The sequence below is a fragment of the Episyrphus balteatus genome, chromosome 2 (assembly GCF_945859705.1).
Source record: "Episyrphus balteatus chromosome 2, idEpiBalt1.1, whole genome shotgun sequence".
Classification (NCBI taxonomy): Eukaryota; Metazoa; Arthropoda; class Insecta; order Diptera; family Syrphidae; genus Episyrphus; species Episyrphus balteatus.
Genome location: NC_079135.1, coordinates 26,191,400 through 26,213,568, shown reverse-complemented (window position 1 = coordinate 26,213,568; position 22,169 = coordinate 26,191,400). Strand labels below are relative to the sequence as shown.

At 32.7% G+C, this 22,169-nt stretch overlaps 3 protein-coding genes across 4 annotated transcripts; 1 reads left to right on the top strand and 2 right to left on the bottom strand.

The window, feature by feature from the left end:
• Positions 1-80: 80 nt before the first annotated feature.
• On the top strand, positions 81-4,252 carry LOC129908119 (double-strand break repair protein MRE11-like). Of its 2 annotated transcripts, XM_055984427.1 has the most exons (7): positions 81-364; positions 425-624; positions 1,982-2,105; positions 2,161-3,103; positions 3,161-3,429; positions 3,643-4,015; positions 4,079-4,252. In XM_055984427.1, exons 2-7 carry the CDS (start codon positions 597-599, stop codon positions 4,187-4,189), a joined length of 1,848 nt encoding a protein of 615 aa, XP_055840402.1. In that variant the 5' UTR covers positions 81-364; positions 425-596; the 3' UTR covers positions 4,190-4,252. The 2 variants fall into 2 exon arrangements, with proteins under 2 accessions (XP_055840402.1, XP_055840401.1); XM_055984426.1 differs by lacking the exons at positions 81-364; positions 425-624 and adding an exon at positions 1,316-1,883.
• A 2,048-nt stretch (positions 4,253-6,300) lies between these two features.
• On the bottom strand, positions 6,301-7,502 carry LOC129908131 (prenylated Rab acceptor protein 1). The gene is made up of 4 exons (XM_055984451.1): positions 7,271-7,502; positions 6,894-7,100; positions 6,639-6,832; positions 6,301-6,571 (listed from the first exon to the last, which is right to left on the bottom strand). The coding sequence occupies exons 1-4, from the start codon at positions 7,345-7,347 to the stop codon at positions 6,474-6,476; spliced, it is 576 nt and encodes a 191-aa protein (XP_055840426.1). The 5' UTR covers positions 7,348-7,502; the 3' UTR covers positions 6,301-6,473.
• A 2,464-nt stretch (positions 7,503-9,966) lies between these two features.
• LOC129910434 (probable tRNA N6-adenosine threonylcarbamoyltransferase) lies at positions 9,967-21,020 on the bottom strand. The gene is made up of 4 exons (XM_055987815.1): positions 20,788-21,020; positions 20,246-20,725; positions 10,336-10,535; positions 9,967-10,276 (listed from the first exon to the last, which is right to left on the bottom strand). Exons 1-4 carry the CDS (start codon positions 20,900-20,902, stop codon positions 10,034-10,036), a joined length of 1,038 nt encoding a protein of 345 aa, XP_055843790.1. The 5' UTR covers positions 20,903-21,020; the 3' UTR covers positions 9,967-10,033.
• Positions 21,021-22,169: the final 1,149 nt, after the last annotated feature.

Below are 22,169 nucleotides of genomic sequence, written 5' to 3'. Positions count from 1 at the left end.
TCTCATATTTACATTTAAAATCTAGATGTTCTTAAAATTAAAAAAAAAAAATTATCTGAACAGTTGTGTTTTTTGTCTGCATTTCGTAGTTTTATAGGTATTTTCTAATTTGCTACCAACTTTTTCAAATTTTCACACTACCTGGAAATATTGGTAATATAATGATTGCCATTGAAGGAACAACGGATTGGTACCCTATGTATCGACTACTGATTCAAATTCTTGAAAATGTAAGAAGTGATTAAACGAGTATAGAACCTCTTACAAGTCTCAACTACCTCTAATCCGTTTGAGAATTATTTTCAATAATATAAATAAACTGCAGATACCATTCGGTTTTGTCAATAATATAATGAAAAAATAAGTTATTTACCTAAACGAATGAAAGAATCTGTTTAATTTGATTGTTTTCTATTTTTCTTAGATTGCAAATCCAGGTGATGCTGTTGAGACTAAAAATGTTAATAAAGATGCTATGTCAAATGCTCTCAAAAAACAAGTATTACAGAGTGGTGTGGATGAAGTCGAGATAAGAAATTTCAAGTAATTAATTCAAAAGTTCTCCAAAGTGTTCTACAGGATGGTTAAGAAAAATAATGAACTCCCTGGACACACTATTTCTCAGTAAGTAAAAAAATAGTTATTCAGCATGATAATATGATTGCGAAAATAGCAAAATCGATTCAACCTGTCGACAATATCGGTTCAACTTAGAATGAAATTTTTGGAGAGTTAAATTTGAAGGAGCCCCCCAATTAAAAATTTACTTGTAAAGGGTGGTCCAACGGAAATACAGAAAATTATCTTAGAATTTGTTATTATGATAGAAGAAGCTATGGCAATTAATGCTCGCCACAGCTTCGGGAGTATACCCCTATCAGATGTGTTGGAAACACATATCTGCCATGTCCATATTATCAATTTCTGGTCACAAGAAGGCCGTTATCTCATCGCGATAGCGAACACCATTCGAATACCATAACTGCTTGGCCGACTTCATTTTCGAAGAAGTGCGATCCTAACTCATAAACCGCACCAAATATTCACTTTTTGTGGATGCATCGGCTTTTCATCAATAAATCGTACGTGAAGGTCAATAAGTCAAGAAAAATTCTTGAGCTAAAGGATGGGATAATTCGTCACATTAAAGTCATTGAGAATATGGACCATCTTAGAAAGGTATGCCACCGAAGCCGTGGCGAGCATTTGTCCGTTATTTGGTCCCACACATAATTGCCACAGATTCTTCTATCATAATAAAAAATATTAACATAATCCTATGAAAAATTTTTGTTTCATTAAACACCATGCGATTAAGTTGGACCACCCTTTATTTTCGGAAAAAAGGAGTTACTACTGTTTTTTGGATTGGGAAACTCTTTTTTTTTCTTTAAATATTCAATTCCCTGGGTCTAACAAATCTTGAGACCTGAGCAAGAATCGACCTAAACTCAAGAATTTCTACATTTCAAAACTCATTTATTTTTAACAGTTCTATACCGGAAATTGCATTAAATTTCAAAATAAATTCCCGCCATCTATTGGGGGAGACTTATAACTACCAAAGCAAAATGCATGTCAAACTCTCTTAAGATTTTGTTTCGTCTATAATCTGTCATCTGATGCCCAGACAGCATGCGCAATATATTACATTTATAATGTCTGTGTATTGCAATTGTTGACAATAGTTAACATTGGTGCATAATAGAACGCACTTCAGACCTAGTCTATGCAGTTTTGTTTTTTGTTACCTGCCTGCATTTCGTAGTTGTTTATTTATTTGTTCAAAATGTCCACTCCATCCGATCAATATGAAAATATTGTTAATATTATGATTGCCACGGATAACCATTTGGGTTATTGCGAAAAGGATCAAATAAGAGGTGAACAGAATAAATTAACACTCGGCTTAACGATTTATGACTCATATTTTTGTGCTGAAATTCGCTATTAAAATGCATTTGTTTATGTTGCACTATAGGAAACGATAGCTTTATTACATTCGAAGAAATTCTAGAACTTGCCGTTGAGAAAGATGTTGATTTCATTCTTTTGGGCGGAAATTTGTTCCATGATGCTACTCCCAGTCAAAATACCTTGAACAAGTAAGTTCGCATGTTACTAGGTTTATAGTGTCAGAGTTTGTTATCCATTTTATAGATGCTTTAAGCTCTTGCGACAATATACGCTTGGAGATAGACCAATATCTGTTGAGTTTCTGTCCGACCAGTCTCTGGCGTTCCATGACGCTCTAAATCAATCGGTAAACTACGAAGATCCCAATATTAATGTATCCATTCCAGTATTTTCAATTCATGGATATCGTGATGATCCAATTGGATTAGAGAATCTCAGTGCTCTTAATATTCTAGCCACTGCAGGTCTAATAAACTACTTTGGTCGCTGTACCGATCTCAGTCAAGTTGAAATCAAACCGATTTTGTTAAAGAAAGGCGAAACCCAAATTGCTCTTTATGGTCTTTCTCATATATCCGATCCACGTTTGTGTCGCCTTCTTCAAGCGGGCAAAGTTATAATGGAACAACCTGATGAATCCGCAGGAGAATGGTTCAATCTCATGGTTATTCATCAGAATCGTGTTGATCGAGGAAGGAAGGAATATATTCCCGAAGAGATTCTTCCAGATTTTTTGGATTTGATAATTTGGGGTCATGAACATGATTGTCGCATTGAAGCCGAAGTTAACACAAAGAAGAATTTCTTTGTTACTCAACCTGGATCTTCGGTGGTAACATCATTGAAAGAAGGTGAATCTTTGCAGAAAAATGTAGCAATCCTTCAAATTAGGAAAAAACAATTTCAAATCCAACCATTGCCTTTGAAAACTGTGCGTCCATTTATCTTTGAGTCGATAACTCTGAGTGATTTCTCGGAGGAATATGGATTAGATCAAGCTGATGCCGCTGAGAAGGTGCAGAATTTAGCAAAAGAGAAAATGGAGGAAATGATTAAGCGAGCAGAAGAACGTCTCACCAACCATCCAAAACAACCCAAATTACCTCTGATTCGTTTGAGAATTATTTATAATGATGAAGCCCAGATGTTTAATGCCATTCGATTTGGCCAACAGTACAATGAAAGAGTAAGTTTTTAATAGAAAAAAAGGTCACTCTAATGCGTTTATGTCTAACTTCCCCAGATTGCCAATCCAGCTGATGCTGTTGTCTTCAAAAAACTTGTCAAGAAAAAAAAATTTGAGGCAATGGATTGTGATAAAGATGCCATGTCGAATGCTTTTAATAGAGAGGAAGTCGAGAGTGAAACAAAAGTTGAGGATGTTGTTGATCGATATTTTGATGAAGTCGACGAAGACAAAAAACTTCAAGTAATTAGTCCGAAAGTTCTGTCTGAAATGTGCTTCAGGATGGTTGAGAAAAATGATGCAAATGCTGCAGACACTATTCTCCAGTAAGTAGTAACAAGTTTAACCCAGCAATAAATTAAAATTTAGAAAATAACAAAATCAATAGCATCCAGCGACAAAAACTAATATATTAAGGCTTCATCTGTTGTCACTATCATTCCGATTTCATCATCATCAGTATCACATAATTAATACCATTAATACTACCAATAAAAGTATCAATAGCTTACTTCTTACTTCTTGAACTTCATCGATAGGATATACCAAACAATGGCCGTTGATCATTTGATGTCCGAACTTGCCAGTGAAAATGACATTGATAATGAACTTAAAGTTTTTCGAGACAATCAAACGGAAAACTATGAGGAAATTATAAAATTATTCGATAAACTTGGTACTACTAATAAAGTTAGTTACGAAGATGGCTTGCATGAAAATTTATTCAAAAAGAGAACCCCTGGATCCCGCAAAACAAAGGCAACTGACATGATGACTGACGATGATGATGAAAGCACACCTGAACCAACAACATCACGAGGAAGAAAACAAGCAAGAGGATCGGGAAGAGGTGGTAGAGGTAGAGGTAGGGGTGCAAGAGCCATGCCTCAATTGGATATTTCAATGGAATCAGTAAGTTAAGAAAAAAAATATCTTTCAAGATTGTGGAATAAAAAACATTAATATATCTTATAGGAAACATCCGCGAGGCAACCAACACTACTCGATGCTATGAATCAACGGAAGTCATCTAGAACAAGAAGTGCACCTAAAGTAGTCTATGATATTTCTTCAGATTCTGAATAAGCTTTGCTATATTTTTTTTACTGTTTTTTAAACGTTAAATAAAAAAGTTTTCATATCATTAAATTGAACTAACTTATTCGTGCAAGCGATATCCAGAATCAATGTTCTCATATTTCTGCTTGAAATCTAGAAGTTATTGAACTTTATTCATAGAACACAAAAAACATAATTTTGAACACACAATATCTATTCAGTTGCGTTTTTTTTGTATTTCTGCCTGCTTTTCGTTGTTGGTTATTCCGTAATTTATTTATTTTTCGTTTAAAATTTTAAGTAAGAAAATATTGTTTATATTATAATTCAATTGAGTTATTGCGAGAAGGATCCCAGCTAAGAAGCACAAATCAGTACCCGGCGGCGCTGCGTATCGACTAGTGATTCAAATTATTGTGGTGAAATTGGCTAAGAAAATGCTTTTCTGAATGCATGTTTGTTATCAATTTTGTAGGTGTTTAACCTCATATGGCAGTTAACCCAAACAACACAAACTATCTCTGATACGTTTGAGAATTAATTTTAGTGATGAATCCCAAATGATCCAAGCCATTCGGTTTGGTCAACAGTACAATGAGAGAGTACATACTCGGTAAGATATTATCCCGAAATGGAAGAAAGGGATAACTTGAATTTATTTGTCTTCTATCTTCCTTAGAATACCAACCCAGTTGATGTTGTCTTCCAAAAACTTGTCAAGAAAACAAAATTCAAAACAAAAGATCTTGATAAAAATGGTCTTTCAAATAAATTCAAGAAGAGGAAATCGAGATTGAAACAAAAGTCTAGAATGTTGTTAATCGATATTTTGATGAAGTCGATGAAATTACGAAACTTCAAGTATTTAGTTTTTCTCTGAAATGTGCTTCAGGATGGTCAGAAAAACATGAGCGAATGTAGCAGACACTATTTTTCTGTAAGTACATATTTAAAAACAAAAATATTTACTCAGGATTTATATTTTATCTATTATCGATTCTCCGCCAATTTTCTTTTTTTTTTTAAGAAAGAGAGATTTTCCCGTTTTGTTAGGAATGAAGGATCAAAAGGGAACAAAATAAAAAAAAAGCGATTCCAAACAAGTTTCGCTTTAGAAAATTGGTCTAGCATACCGTTGAAAATTTTATGGGCTGGATTTGTCTATGTTCATTTGTTCTGAGTGAAACGCACAAATATTTGTAATTTGACAAAAATTTGCTCGATGTTTTGCTGATTATAAAAGAAAACGGAACATGTGTTGTACTAATCAGCCCCATTATAAATAAAAACTCCTAAAGAAATGTGTTCAGGAGAAGGGCTCCCAATCAAAAATCTTCGGGAAATTTCTCTCTCATTTTGCTTTTTCATCATTATAAACGAAAACTGAACAAAATTAAAACGAAAAACGAACGATTTTCTGGGAAATGTTTCGATTGGGAGCCATTCTCCCGAACACCATTTTCCATCTTCTTCTTCCTTTTATTCGGCGCTATTATTATCGCTATGTAGCTATGATGATCCCCTAGCTCTCCCATGTATCTGCTTTACACTAGTGATCCGCCTGTGGGGTTCGCCGGGTTGACTTCAGAAATCCGCGGCAAGACTCAAGGTTTTTGTACTGTTCAATTTCTGAGGCCAAATTAATGCTGGTGTTTTTGCATTCGCTTGTACCATGAGTTTTTAGGCCTACCTTTGTTCCTACTTCGGTGGAGCGTTGCATGATATAGCCTTTTTGACGGAGTTCTCAGGATATCTCCTATTACATACCAACAGTTCGTGTTCTATTTTTTTTTTCAATCATTGTTACTTAAAATATTACTAAACAAAATAGGCATAGGGTGTATCCATTTGTGACAGAAAACTAACTAATATCGTTAAGAGCATACAAAATCATTTGACACAAATATTCTATACTTCTTCTAAGTTTATTCAACTCTAATACCTTTTCGCAATATAACAAATATATAGTTTAAACTATTTTGAAATTGGCAATCTAGATCCGGCCCAGTCAAAGGAAACGTTTATCTTAAATGTTGCTTTGTTACAAGCACTCTTGATAAGAGATTTATGCTTCTTTTAAATTGTATTTTCACCGACAAAAAAAAAACGAAAAACATTATAAGAAAAAGCAAATTGTGAATTTCTGTGGTTCAAAAGTTTTTTTTTTTTAATACTAAATTCTAAAGATAAATTTTTTGGGTGATGTAAATATTATACAGATTTATAGAATATAATAGGTTAATAGACAAGTACTCGTATAAAGTACGAGTATCTACATATAGTTAATGGAGAAAAAGAAATAAATTAAAATCTAAACAACTTCCGATAAGAAACCTTCTGTGTCTTCGGTAACAATTGCGTCAATATTGTAGAATATTGCATGCAAGGAAATAACAAAACATGAAGCTCCTAAAAAGAAAAAAAATAAGAGCATTATTACAAAATTTTTGTACCAGAAACGTTAGAAAAATTATACCCAAAGTCCAAAACATAAGTTCACCTGCTCCAGCTAAATAAAGAACCGGCATCGAAGCTAAGCTGATGATGATGTATTGTTGTTTGGTTGTTAATGTTCTATCGAACACTGTAAATTGTGTTGCAGCTTTGCGCACTCTATGGCAAATATAAGCAGATGCAGCTAGAACAATTAGTACCAATGGCGAAGTGATTCTATAAAATGAAAAAGTCTTAAGAGTTGCCCCTAATTTTTAAAAAACATTCATATTCTTACAAACAGTATATCATCAAAATGATAAAAATCAGTATGTAATTGCTTTGAAAATAGGAAAGATTTCTTAAGAATCGTGTCGATAGACGTGGCATACTAGCCACTGTCTTGAAATTCTGTGTATGCAAGAATTCCGACCATGGTCTTATTGATTGGCGAATCGTTTGTATTAGCTCTCCAATACTTGGAACTTTGCTGAATTGTGTAAAACTATAAAAATAATCAAAAAAACAAAAATAAATTAAAATACGTTTTAGTTTGGTATTTTTGTATTGTTTGTTTTGTAGACAGTTGAGAGGGGAGATGACTAATTGCTGTTGCTGCAATTATTGTTTTTTTTTTTTGTTTAATTAATTGTTTTGTCTACATGAATATTATACCTTGAAAAGTCTATTTGTGATTTGGAATCTTGATTTGGGACATTCATGTCGCCACTCATATCAACTTTTGTGTCCATTATTTTTTGTGATTCTTTTAAAATTATTATGCCTTTTCTTTACACGAATAGGTATATTAAAAATAAAATATTTATTTATCGAATTTTTGTCGTCTTGTATATTTACAAATCGGAGTCGAATGTACTATAAATTTGTTGAGTTGTCAAATTGTTTTTATAATCAGCAACCGGTGACACTTTGACGTGATGATTATGATGCCAGAGTTGTTATAAGAAAATTTTATAATCCAAAAAGTATTATACCCGTGACACACTGCTAGATTCCATGGTATAAATCTATACATGTGTTTCAGAGAATACCATGCTAGTAACTATCATGCGAACACCATGGTTCTAATACTAGGGTAGGTATCCTACGGTAGCATTATTACCCGTGACACACTACTGGTATAGATACCATGGTAGAAGTTATTACGACATGTGTGTCAGGAATTACTATTCTAATAAAAGGTACCATGGTATAGAAAGATACTAGGATTTTTAGCGTAGTATAGTATCTATACTAGCAGTAGTGTGTCCCATACAATTTATAGCGTTTTCGTTTGGGAATTCTTAGAACTGTCCGGGACTGTCCGATCCGGAATGCCAAACGATCAGAGTTGTATACTATTTTTTGATTCTGAAGTTTGGGTTTCTTTGCATTTGTGAAACATCAAATGCGAACGTCTGATGAAAATTTTGTTTTTTTTTATTTTTTTTTTATTATTATTAAGTTATCTATTTTTTTTTTTTTGTTTTCTTCACTTTATTTTAATATAGTTTAAAGTTTGTGCATAGTTAAAAATCTAAAAATTGAGAAATGAACAACAGCGTGATTCTGGTTTTGATTCTGCCTCAAAATTCAGAATCGATTTTCTCTTCTTTTCAGAATTAGAACTGTCATTGAGTGCCAAACGAACAGTTTCAGAATCGTTCGGAAGAATTCCGGAGAGTCCCGGAAGACCAAACGAAAACGCTATTAGTTGAGTCATGACAAATGTAAGGCACTGTCATGTTCGGTTAGTATAATTAAAAAATTATTAACAGAGTTTACATTACTTTCGGTTTACTTTCCTTTAAAGTAGGCAGTAGAGTATATAATCTTAAAAAAGTGGGAAAAAACATTATCATAGCTTTTGAAAAAAAAAACGTATAATTGAAAGTCTCCATAAAATTGAAAACTCTTTCAAATATTCTAGCACAGGTAATTTCGTTAATCAAACTGCGTACTGTGCAACGAAAGGCATAATAAAATTTTCGGTTACGATTTCGTTGTGCTCTGGGGGTCATTCCATAACTCGATTAATGAAACACGATATCGCTTCGACGATCGTTTGATTTTCGTAACTTCAATAAAATCGCTATCATCTCAAACGATATGGTTTTTTTTTTTTTTTGCTTTCGGTAACTCGATTTTCATTATGACAACGTTTTGTGCTCAGACGAATTTATTGGACGATAGCTAAATAAGGTATCGTTCTGAATAAATTTGTAAACAAAATGAATCCTTTTTGTGAATTTTCTCAATTTATAGAAACTGTTTATGTAAATAACCACAAACAGCCATATCGGGAGTTTCACGTGAACAGGATTCCAGCCGCGAAAAATTTAATTTCACTATTCCTCTATTGTGATTTCCTGGCGAATAGTTGTTTGAGCTCGGACATCTCTCGGTATTTTTCAGTTTAGTGGAAAATGTAAGTTTCCCTTAGGGCTGATTATAATCACATTTTTTTTTCATCTCCACCTTTGCTTCCTTCTCTTTCACTTTCGGCTTATGTATATTCCAAAATAAAACATATTTTTTTCTTTTTCAATTCCAAATGAAATGTTTTTAATTATTTTGGGCAGATGCCATTTTATTTTTCTCAACCAAATCAATTATTGCTTCAATAAACACCCTAAAGTATGCAATTTCATGATGACAAAATGAGACGATAGCGATTGAGTTATGTAGAGCAAATCAAAGACGATCACGTTTTCGATTATCATTTTTGCGATTATCGTTTTGATAGTTATGGGATGACCCTGTAGAAATAAAAAAAAGGTGTTTGTAACTGGCCAAAATTAAGAGGACTGCTTTAAAGTTAGAATGGTGTAAACAAGTCTCACAAAATGTTTTATAATTCAAGCCTAGTACGCAGCTGAAGCGAAACATATAAAAATATCAAAACAAAATCTGGAATAAAAAATTTCGTTATGCTTTTAGTTTTTTAGTACGGAGCTGCATAGAAAAATGTGTATTCATCGACCACAATGTTTGCGTCATAGGGTACAACTGCATTTAACTGATGAGCTAAACAGTTGCAGAACACATTTGAACTAAAGGTCACATTAACTTTTAAAATTGAACTGTAATTACTTAGTTCAATGCTTTCAAAAGTTGTTTTAATAAACTTTTGAGAGCCTTAAATGGAAAATACCCTGATCATTGATGAAGATGAAAGTCCATCTCCTATGAGGTCAAAAACAACAAGCCGAGGAAGAGGACGAGTCAAAGGAGCAGCACGAGGTAGTAGAGATAGATCAGTCAGATTAGAAGAAAAGTCCCTTTCAAAGATTCTTAAAAACTAAAACAAACTTCTTTCAGAAACGAATAAATCCACAAGGTCTAAAAATTTCTCCGTCATTTATTTAGATTCTTCTGAATAATTTTTTTTTTAATTTTCGTATATTTCTTATTCGTTAAATAAAAAAAAAAAAGAACTTAGTCATCTCTCCAAGTGACCTCCACTTCATCTGTTCGAAATCTTTGCGTGACAGAGGAATCCTCAAATTTCATTCTTGATCCAGATCCAAATTCTTCGGCACCCGCATGAGCAATCATCAGACCATTGTCGATACAGTATCTTTCGTCGATAGCAAAGAGTTTTCCATTACGTTCTTTGCACATTATTTCCATCATTTCTTGCAGACGCAAATTGCAACCAACTCCACCAACAATAAGAACCTGAATTTAAATTCTCAAATATAATAATAATTGGTTTCTCGTGTTGTACAATGTTTTACTTCATTTGATCCACAATGTGCCATAGCTCTTTCAGTAATCTCCACTAACATAGCAAAGATAGTCTCTTGCAATGAGAAACAAAGATCCTCTTTTGTGTATTCCTCTTCGGGATCTTCTTTTTTACGTTTATTTTTCCGACGACTTGGATCCGCTATGTCTTCAATGTTAGACAGAATTCCAGAGAAACTGACATCCATTCCTAAAATCAAAATTTACAATTAGGAACTGGTTCAATATTAGGCCATTAAAAAAAAAATTGTTTGGTTTTCTCGGAACCAGGTTCAAAAGTTTCGTTTAGACGAAAAATAGGTCCCAGAAAATTTGAACCCTTAATATTAATGTTAAGTAAGTACTTCCGCATCGCAATTTTTACTATAGAGCAAGTTTAGGATTCGTCCGGCAATTCTGTCTGTCCGTCTGTAAGTAACTTGAGCTACTGCCTAAACTACTAGATAAATTTTCTTCAAACTTGGTAGTTAACATTTTTGGGTGATTTCCTAGAGGACAAACTGAAATTTTTTTATGGGACCAAAACTAACGGTACCTGTCATAATCACAAATAGAAAAGTTAATTTATTTCAAAAACGGCTTTAACGGTACCGGCCATAGAACGGTTTTTTTTATTTATGAATTTCTCGTTAACGACAAAGCAGATTTCAACAAAAATTTAATAAAATTTTCAAAAAACACATTTTTGGAATATTTTCTTAAAAATGGCATACCAAATTTAAAAAAAAGTTGGTTCTTATAACTAATGAAGGGTGAACTCCACTGTCATGCGGAAACACTGTGTTACAAAATAAAAATCATGTCAATTGTAAAAAAAAAAAACGGTTGAATTATAGATAAATTTACCATTGACCTCGAATAACTTATGACTGATTTGATTAAATGAAAAAAAAAACACTGTAGGGTCAATGTGGGTAAATGTAAACAGGGGTAAATGAGAACATGGCTCATAACAAGCTTCAGTTAAATCTTTTTGATGCATACATAAGTACAAATCGCGGACGCATGTATTTTTTAACTTATACATAAAACTCATTGCTGTCAAGAGATTCATTCGACGAGCGTATTTTCCGTGAAAGATAATTTTTTAAAGTGCCAAACAAGTCGTTAGTCTTTCAGAAGTATTAAAAATTTTTGCAGATTCAATTAAGTCAGTACAATTTGCAAATACTTTTTAGTTTCGAATTTTGATGTAGATTCTATGTGAAACAAACAAATTTTAAAATACAGGACATTTATGTCGATTTGCATGTGTTTATATTTACCCCAGAATATTTTTCATGATGGGAAAATGTAAACAACGTATTCTGGGGGTAAATGTAAACATATATTTTTGCTGAAATTATTGGTTTTAATAAAAATAAAGTAGTTTTAGTCAATTACTATTGCTAAAGTGCCACGGAGTAACACTTTAAAGTAGCCAAAACATCGTTTTCAGTGAATGATGTTGCAAAATCGGTCTTTGACGTAAAAAAAATAAAAATATGACGTTCAGAGCTGCTCAGGATGCATATTGGGTGCCTATATAAAGAATCAAAGGAAGAAAACAAAAACTTTTATTGGAATTTGAAAAAGTTTTTTTCAAATACCTTCTTGAACGTTTTTCAAGTCGTTATCCTACTTGATAAAGAGGAAATTCTAAATTTTAAACCACTGTTTACATTTACCCCGAATTTGTAAAAAAACACAAACATGGTGGGGTATTTGTAAACTTGCCATATTTGACAGCAATTTAAACACTTTGGTTAATATTTGTTTAAATTTATAAAGAAGAATTGCCATCATTTCATATTTGCATTTGAAGATACCTGTCAAGTTGTTCCGTAAAATCATATTAAAATCTAAAGTCAAAAGAAAAAAAAGACATGAAATTGTTTACATTTACCCACATTGACCCTATACCTTTTTTGTTGAGCATTAAATTCTCTACAAAAATTTTTCATCTGCATGGCAATGGAGTTTGTCCTTCATTAGTTATACGAATCAGAAATAAAAAAAAATCCTGTGTTATTCTTATGGGAAGTAAAAAAGTGCAATGCAGAAGTACTTAACATTAATATTAAGGGCTCAAATTTTCTGGGACCTATTTTTGGGTCTAAAATCTGTGCCCTATTTCATAAAACTATTACGGCCAATTTCTTCACAGAGTCCTAGCGCTAGAACCGGTCTTAGTCCTAAAGTTTGTACTCAAATCGGTATCAACTCATTTCTTCACTCAAGTACTAAGCCCTAGAACTGTCAATTTAGGACCGAGTACTAGTTAGGACTCGGTACTAGCTAGCTCTGCTAGTACCTGGTTATTATACCAATCGTTAGGACTCAAATCGGTACCAAGTGATTTCTTCACACGAGTACTAAGGCCTAGTACTGTCAAATTGGTACCGATTTTTACTTAGGACTTCTTAAAAGTTAGAACCTAAAAATCGACAGTCTAGCGACGATTTGGTTGAATTTTTTGTATTTATTTCAAAATTTAATTAGCAGTTACGAGATTTGGTGACTTTTCAAATAGATACTTTTTGCTTTTATTGATTTTTATTCTGATTTTGGCATTTTTATAGAAATTGTGCCTTTTATATATTTTTTTTTTTGAAGAAAATGGATTTAATTTTTGATGCACAGCTGGAAAATGACATCTATCCCGCAATTCAAAAAGTTGTGGGTAGACTTTTTAAACAAATTCAAAAAGTTGTGGGTAGACTTTTTAAACAAATTCAAAAAGTTGTGGGTAGACTTTTTAAACAAAAAAGTCATAGCCTTTTATTTCTTCAAGTTATAGTTAATAACCCGACTCGCAACAATGACTTCTATGAGACATAATGACACAAAAAAAGACTGCGCTTTTAAAAACTGTTATTTTTATTGATATATATAAGTACAAACGTCTTAAACGCAAACTATCTTTTTTTATTTCTTAACTTAATATAATTCTTCTTCCGGCAGGCGACCGTCATAATTAATAGATCATGACATCCCATTTTTGATGGTGACACTTCTTGATAGAACTTGAATCTTGAATTTTAACTTTTTTTTATTTGCATTTTTTCTTGTTAGGTCTTCTTGCGTCATTATAATTTTTTTAAAATTATTTTCTGAATGGTGATATCACTAAATTTAAACGTTTTTTGTCTATTTTCTTTTGTTTAATTTGCTGAATTATCAAAATAATATAATTAAAACATCAAAATATTGTCAAAATGACAGTTAGACCAGTTTTATACGAATTAATTCTTAGGACTGCGTTGTAATTTTAGATCAGGTCCTATAAATGTGAAGAAATGCTCAGGTCCTAACTTTTCGTTAGGACCGAGTACTAGTGCTAGGACCTGGTCTAGCTAGACCGGGTACTAGACTGACTTAGGACTCATGTGAAGAAATTGGCCGTTAGTGTTGTACTTGTAGACTTGTAGTTACAAGCACAAATAAAGTATGGAGTTGTAGCTTTCTGTTTCATACAAATTTTCATTCATTTGTAGTCTGGCGAATTCAAACTATTTTGCTTCTAAAAAACTACAAGTGTTACTAGGGGTAACAAAAATAAACAAATATTCGAACTTTTTGTAGCAGCAGCGAGAGACGAAATATTATGAGGAATATTTGTGAAATATAATAAACATTATTGGCTTTATAAGCTAAAAGTTTGATTTTTAAAGATTGGTTTTTGGTAGATTATGGTCTCAACATTTAGTTTAAATATTAGGCTATAGAAAAGTCTATGTTTCTTGCGAAAAAAACTACAAACAAATGAAATTGAGCTTTAAAGATGAATCAGTGTTGTTGTGTTCGATTTTTGAATGGAAAAATGTTGTGAAATTCCTTTGAACTTAAACATTGATGCACTAAATATTACTTGGCAAAACAAATCATCTTTTGCAACTTTCGTCAAAAAAGCTTAAACTCATAAATGAAGTAAATATTTATCTATAAGTAAATTAATCTTTAAGGATAAATAACCAAATTTAATCTTCATATTACTTCGGGAACTTTTTGCACTTTTTGTTTAAAAAATTCTTTACCATTTAAAAAAATATTTTAGTGGTCTTAGCGTTATATGAAGCATCAAAAGTTCCTAAATAGTCTTCAAACCCAAAAATTGCGCTCCAAATCTAATGCAGTAGGTAACGAAAAATCAAGGGGCACGGTAGTGCCCAGCCAAGTTCTCTAGCAACTTTGGCACTACACCCTTATTTACAGGAAACAACTCAGGCCATTTTCGACCCCCCTCTAACTTCCACACCAAAGATGCTAGAATATTCAAACTCGCTACATTTATTGAGCTTGTCAAAACCAAACTCCTCACAAAATTTAAGCCTTTTACGATGAGTAGTTTCTGAGATATAGGGCTTCAAAAATCGCAAAAACCGTAACTGACTGACTCACTCACTCACTCACTCACTCACTCACTCACTGACAGATCATCAAAATTATGGAGAACTTCCCGTTAACGTAGAAACTTGAAATTTTACACGGTGATAGGGCTTGTGGTGTATACAAAGGGAAAAATCGAAAATTTGAGATTTTCAATTCAGGGGGCGTGGCATCCGCCCATTTCCGCTGAATTATCATCAAATATTATAGAGCACTTCTGATTATCGTAGAATCTTGAAATTTGGTAGAATGGTAGAGCTGGTAGTTTGTACAAGGGAAAAAATTTAAAATTTGAGAATTTCAGCCAGGGGGCGTGGCATCCGCCCATTTCCGCTGAATTTTCATAAAATATTATAGAGCACTTCTGATTATCGTAGAATCTTGAAATTTGGTGGAATGGTAGAACTGGTAGTTTATACAATGAAAAAATTTTAAAATTTGAGAATTTCAGCCAGGGGGCGTGGTAACCGCCCATTTCCGCTGAATTATCATTAAATATTATAGAGCACTTCTGATTATTGTAGAATCTTGAAATTTGGTAGAACGGTAGAGCTGGTAGTTTATAAAAAGGAAAAAATTTAAAATTTGAGAATTTCAGCCAGGGGGCGTGGCAACCGCCCATTTCCGCTGAATTTTCATCATATATAGAGATCTTCAATTCTACAGCCATACCTTGCAAAAAGTAGTGAAATCACAACAAAAACATTACTGTTAAAAAAAGAGCCAAGTTCTCCTTTGTTGAAATTATGCTGGCACAAAAAGTACTGAGATGTAAAAGTGTACCAAGTTCTAAAGTTTGGGTTCAAATTCGTATCAATAAAATTTTGATTGTTTCCTTGGCAATTTTTGAAATAACTTTAAAAATCGGTAATGAAAAGAAAAATTGTCAAGAGAACAATCAAAATTTTACTGATACGAATTTGAACCCAAACTTTAGAACTTGGTACACTTTTACATCTCAGTACTTTTTGTGCCAGCATAATTTCAACAAAGGAGAACTTGGCTCTTTTTTTAACAGTAATGTTTTTGTTGTGATTTATTTTTCTCGAAACACATTTTTTCCGCGCCGCCGCCGTGCAAAGTAATTCAAAAACTAATGAAACTATCGAAATTTAGTGCAAATTAATCGTTAATTCATTGCATTTATAAAATTAGTTATTGGTATTTTTTGGAAAGATATTTAAATTGTATGTGTCAGATGCCCAAGTCTTGTAGTCTCTATAGTGAGGTTATATGGAAAAAATTGCAATAAAACGCATTATTTACTTATATCCTTTAAAACGCTTATAGCTACACTGGAAAGCTTCTATTTTGAGTGGTAATTGCATTTTGTTGAATACATACAGATTTGTAAGCCAAGACTATTTATCACTAGACAAAAAAGATTGATTTTAGTGCCAAACACTTTTTTGACATCATTCAAATTAAAAAGACTGCATTGTTATTTCACTCTAACTACCTTATGTCCTTCATTAAATGTCAACACAACTAGTACATTTTTTTCTATCACTAACACCCAAAAATTGGTGAGGATTCTTGATTATAATGCTTGATCATTTAACTTATAAAACCTTATCCATAAAGCACATTCAAAGAGCAAATGACCCAAAATTAGACTCCATATTTTTCTTTATTAGTCTTTCTACTCTTGTAAGAAATTCGCTTGTAGTTACAAGTCTATTACTAATAAATTTGTGCGCAAATACTTTTATGAAACAGAAACATTCGCCTCATTTGTAAATTTGCTTGTAGTTACAAGTCTACGATACTTGTAGTTATTAGTCTATTCGAATTCTTTATGAAACAGAAATTTGCTCATAATTTACAAGCTACAAGTAAATTCACAAATAATTATTAGTCTTGTACTTTTATGATATAGGGCCCTGGGCCCTATTTCATAAAACTATTAGTGTTGTACTTGTAGACTTGTAGTTACAAGCACAAATAAAGTATGGAGTTGTAGTTTTCTGTTTCATAAAAATTTTCATTTATTTGTAGTCTGGCGAATTCAAACTATTTTGCTTCTAAAAAACTACAAGTGTAACTAGGAGTAACGAAAATAAACAAATAATAAACAAATATTCGAACTTTCTGTAGCAGCAGCGAGAGATGAAATATTATGATGAATATTTGTGAAATATAATAAACATTATTGGCTTTAAAAGCTAAAAGCTTGATTTTTAAAGATTGGTTTTTGGTAGATTATGGTCTTAACATTTAGTTTAAATATTAGGCTATAGAAAAGTCTATGTTTCTTGAGAAAAAAGCTACAAACAAATGAAATCGAGCTTAAAAGATGAATCAGTGTTGTTGTGTTCGATTTTTGAATGGCAAAATGTTGTTAAATTCCTTTGAACTAAAACATTGATGCACTAAATAACTTGGCAAAACACATCATCTATTGCAACTTTCGTCAAAAAAGCTTTAACTCATAAATTAACTAAATATTAATCTATAAGTAAATTAATCTCTAAAAAAAAAATAACCAAAAATCTTCATTATTTTTCCGCGTCAAGGGGTGGAAATCCCTCGGAAACTCTTTGCACTTTTTGTTTAAAAAATTCTTTACCATCTAAAAAACTATTTTCACTGATCTTAGCGTTGTATGAAGCATCAAAAGCTCATAGAAAGTCTTCAAACCCATGCGCTCCAAATCTAATGCAGTAGGTTACGAAAAATGTAAACGCATTTTTCTCGAAACGAAATTTTTTCCGCGCCGTGCAACGCAACTCAAAACTAATGAAACTATCGAAATTTAGTAGAAATTATTCGTTATTTTATTGCATTTTTAAAATTAGGTATTGGAATTTATTGAAAGATCTTTAAATTGTATGTTTCAGATGTCCAAGTTTTGTAGTCTCTATAGTTAGGTTATATGGAAATTCAAATGCAATAACAACTCATTATTTTTAAGTAATTGAGATTCCATTTTTTTGTCGTATAATTTTGGCAAAACATATAAGTTAAACATAAAAGTTAACTTCACTTTTACTACCTAATGTCCTTCATTAAATGTCCACATAACTAGTACATTTTTTTCTATTACTAACACCAAAAAATTTGTGAGGATTCTTGATTTTAAAGCTTGATCATTAAACTTTATAACCTTATCCTGTTACGGTAAAATTTACCGCAACAATGACTGGTCTTTCTGTCCCTTTCATCCCGTTTGTTTTACAGGTGTTTCCTTCGATTTACTGAGAGAGACAAGGGCAGCCATGGGTCATCAGCCATTGGTAATCTCTTTCAGTAAATTTGTAGAAACAATAAACTTGATCTTAGCACCTAAATTGGATTGGTGTGCGAATCGACGAAGTGCACTCTGCTATTATACCGAGGGAGTGTGAAGTAGTAAAATCGGCCGACAGGTGGTTGAGCCTTAATTATGTAAATATGCCGACAGATGGTCGTGCCTTAACTTCAAAAATCGGCCCAGAGGGGGTCAAACCAAACACATAATTAAAACTGCAAAAGATGGCCTAACAAAAACTGGTTGATGCAGAAGACTGACCAAAAGATGGTCGACATAAAAGTATATTAGTATACGAGCAAAAGCACGGGTTACATTTGGTTCCCGATTGCTGAAGACACTCAAATTTGAGTATGGCCGAGGGCCCAACATACCTATATATATTTTTGTAAAAGATGGAACGCTAAGGTTATTTTTCTATTCCCCTAAATCTAACAAAAGTCCACTGGTATTAATTTTAGAATCGCGGTGAAAAACAAGTGATTGCCAACTTTCCTACAAAAGAAAAAATGAATGGGGTTGGGTGCCATCTTTGCCAAGTTTTTCTCATTAGTTATCCTGGTGGGGACAAATGCATTTTGTTAGCCGAAATTAGCCGAAATTAGATTGTTTTAACTTTAATTCTTTTCTTTCTTTTTATCTTGAAAAAAAAAAATGGGGATGAATGGCTGAATGCGTTCATGGAATTCCCGCCACTGGAAACGATTCAGCTGCCGGCGAATTCCATGATGATAACGCAAAACCATGGGAGAACGAGAGTGCGAGTAGGTAGGACCGTTTGATTCCGACATGGGCGCTCTGCAGCCAATGAGCTGAGAGTTGCTGAATGACGTGATCGGAATCGGCTGTTCCGGATTGGCCGAAAGCACTGGGGGTATGAGAGCGAAAAAGGATCGTCCAGGAAGAAAAATTTCTGGCGTTCACTTTTAAACTGGCAAGCTCAGAAGAAAGATTAAAAATTGGAAAATTGTGAAAAAGATAATTATTAGAAAAATTTTAAAGTGATAAAGAATTTAATTTCGGCAGTATAGTTTTGTTAAATAGTTTTCGAAAATAAAAATTTTAGTGGTTGTTAAAATTAATATTTTTGGAAAAGAAAAATTGGGAGGAAAATTGGCAGAGTGGTCAAGGGTGAAATTGGGGTGGAAAAGTTACATAGGATCGTTGGCAATCCAGAAAAAAAAGATAAGTAGAATTTGAATATATATTTGGTATTATAACTCGTTTTATTGTTGGTGAATTTTGATAACCTTTTCGTAAAAATCCGTTGGCTTTTGTTCCGATTTATTTTCCCGAAATTGCGGGACACGCGACCCAGTTAGTTTAAATATTTAACAGTTCGAAAAACTGAACTTAGCGTTCCATTTTAATACGTTAAAACTCTTTGTTGAATTGGTTGAAAAGATTTTGGGTTTTTGCCCTACTTAATTGCAAGGTTTCCCAAACAAATAAAAGCTTTCAAATCTCCACTAGAGAAAGTAAATTCGTTCTTTTTATTTTTAATTTTCCATCGTCGTTTTTCGCTCCAAAAGGTTTGTAATTTCCTTTCCAAAAAAAATTGCTGGCGCCCTTTTCATTTTTAAATTTCAGCTTGCGACGCCCCTGGTGAAAGTAAGTTGGAATTCAAAAATTTTATTATTACCTTTTATTTTATTTTAATTCGCTCATTAAATTATAATCATCAAATCATAATATTCGCTGAACCCATCCCTTGCTGATTTAGCCGTGGTGGCAGCATATAAATTTGCTGTGTGTGTTACACTTTTTTTTTGTTGCTTTGAATTCGCTGAACAAATTCAGCTCATAGTCATCATACCGTCGTCGTCGTCATCGTCATCGCCATCAAAGTTGTCAGTCGCGATTTTAAAATTTACTTTAATAAAAATAATAATTGTAGTCGGAAAAAGTGTAACAATCCATAAAGCACATTCAAAGAGCAAATTAGACTCCATATTTTTCTTTATTAGTCTTTCTACTCTTGTAAGAAATTCGCTTGTAGTTACAAGTCTATCACTAATAAATTTTTGCGCAAATACTTTTATGAAACAGAAACATTCGCCTCATTTGTAAATTTGCTTGTAGTTACAAGTCTACGAAACTTGTAGTTATTAGTCTATTCGAATTCTTTATGAAACAGAAATTTGCTGATAATTTACAAGCTACAAGTAAATTCACAAATAATTATTAGTCTTGTAGTTTTATGAAATAGGGCCCTGGTTGCGAGAAAATCAAAAACATTTTTTTTTTAACGCCCTATACACAATTATACAATATTTAAAAACCTTTAACAACATACGGAAGCTTTATAAACTTCTTTCCGTTTTTAGCCAACTGTTCAATATTATAACCCGGACTTGGATCATTCGATAGCTTGATTATTCGGGCAAATTTATCCAAGCAATTGCCAACAGCAATATCAATAGTTTCCCCAAAAATTCTATACCTTTTGTTGGAATAGGCAATGACTTGAGTATTCCCGCCACTTACATACAAAACAATTGGATTCTGTGCTTTTGTTATTAAACGTCCCATTTCAATGTGACCAATGCAATGATTTACTCCAAGGATTGGCTTCTTCCAAAGCAATGACAATGTACGAGCGGCTAATGCACCGACATGTAAGCAAGCTCCCATTCCGGGTCCTTTTGTATAACAAATGACATCGAGTTGGGAGGGATCAATTTTGGCTTCAGCCAATGCAGCTTTGACGAGACCAGTTATATTTTGGCGATGGTGGGTGGCAGTTTCACGAGGTTGAAAACCTTAAAATGATATTAGATATTAGAGAACATTATAGATATAATAGATAGGAGATGGAAGGTACCTTCGCCGGGTGGTGTTATGTATGTCTTTCGTACGTTTGCCAGTACTTCACCATCTCGTATTATGCCAACACCAATTTTGTTAGCACTACCTTCAATTCCTAGAGCACAAACCATAATTAGTTATTTTGTTACTAATTAATAGTTTAATAAATTGGAGGCAGGAAATGGATAAATAAAAAGAAACTGCAAAAAAATAACCAAAACAGCAAAACACTTTTCGGTGCCGACTGCCGAATGACATATGTCATAAGTCAGCTGGAAGCGTTCAGGTGTTTAGAAATAAAAAAACAGAATTAAACTTATAGATCTGTTTGTTAACTTTTTGTAAAAGTAAACATTTTTTCTCACTAGCTGATTCACGACATATTCTTATTCCTATATGCAGATATAGGAAGATTATGGCGAAGACCAACATGTTCGTCTTCATCAATGCCTCTCCTTCATACGTATGGATTGCACGTATTCACGTATTGTATCTATCCCCCTTTACTTTTCAGCATGCAGACGTATGTAAATCCAGCATTAAGCCTGGTACGCAGATCGAGCTAAATTTTAGCCGAGATAAAATTCCCACACAAGTTATCGATAATTTGTATGGGATCCATTTTAGCTCAGATAAAATTTTTCGATAATTTATATGGGAGCTAAAATTTAGCGCGAGCTGCGTACCTGGCTTTACGGTACACGATTACAATCATACATTTTGAAAATTAATTACTATTCTGGTCAACAGAAATGGCTTTTGTTTGTCGGGAAAATTCAATTAAATTCAATTTTATTGGGCCTTACTAATAATCAAACGCTAATGTCGACTATTAGCTAACCAGAAGGTTAGAACAAAATGCTGAGCTTTTACAAAATACTACTGATAAACAATTTAACCCTTTCACTAACTTAAGCCTTAACTACATTGGCTCATAAAGTACAAAAGTGAAAATTTTCGGCCTGAAAAATTAAAACAGAAAGCAGAAAGCTTATTTAAACAATTTGTATACCTACTCTTTTTCACAAAAAATTGCACTAGCCTGAAAAAAAAAATATTTTCACTTTTGTTTCTAATATTTATATCCTAGCAGCTTATATGAACAAAAGTTTTCACAAAATATAAAAATATATCGAAGCTCTACCAAAGCTTTGAGATTTGACAGATAGCTTCGGAAGAGCTTGTAAAGCTCTTTAATACATGTCTTATCGAAATAAAAAAAAAAAAAAAACAACTACAAAAACAAAAAACAATTTTCTTTTTTAATTGGTTTCGATTTTATTTTAAATAACGAATTTTATTTTCAAATCTACATTTGACTTCATGGACTTTTTTGTGAAGGAAATTATATTTATTTACAAAAAAATTCAATAAAGTATTGTAAAAAATCACTAAAAG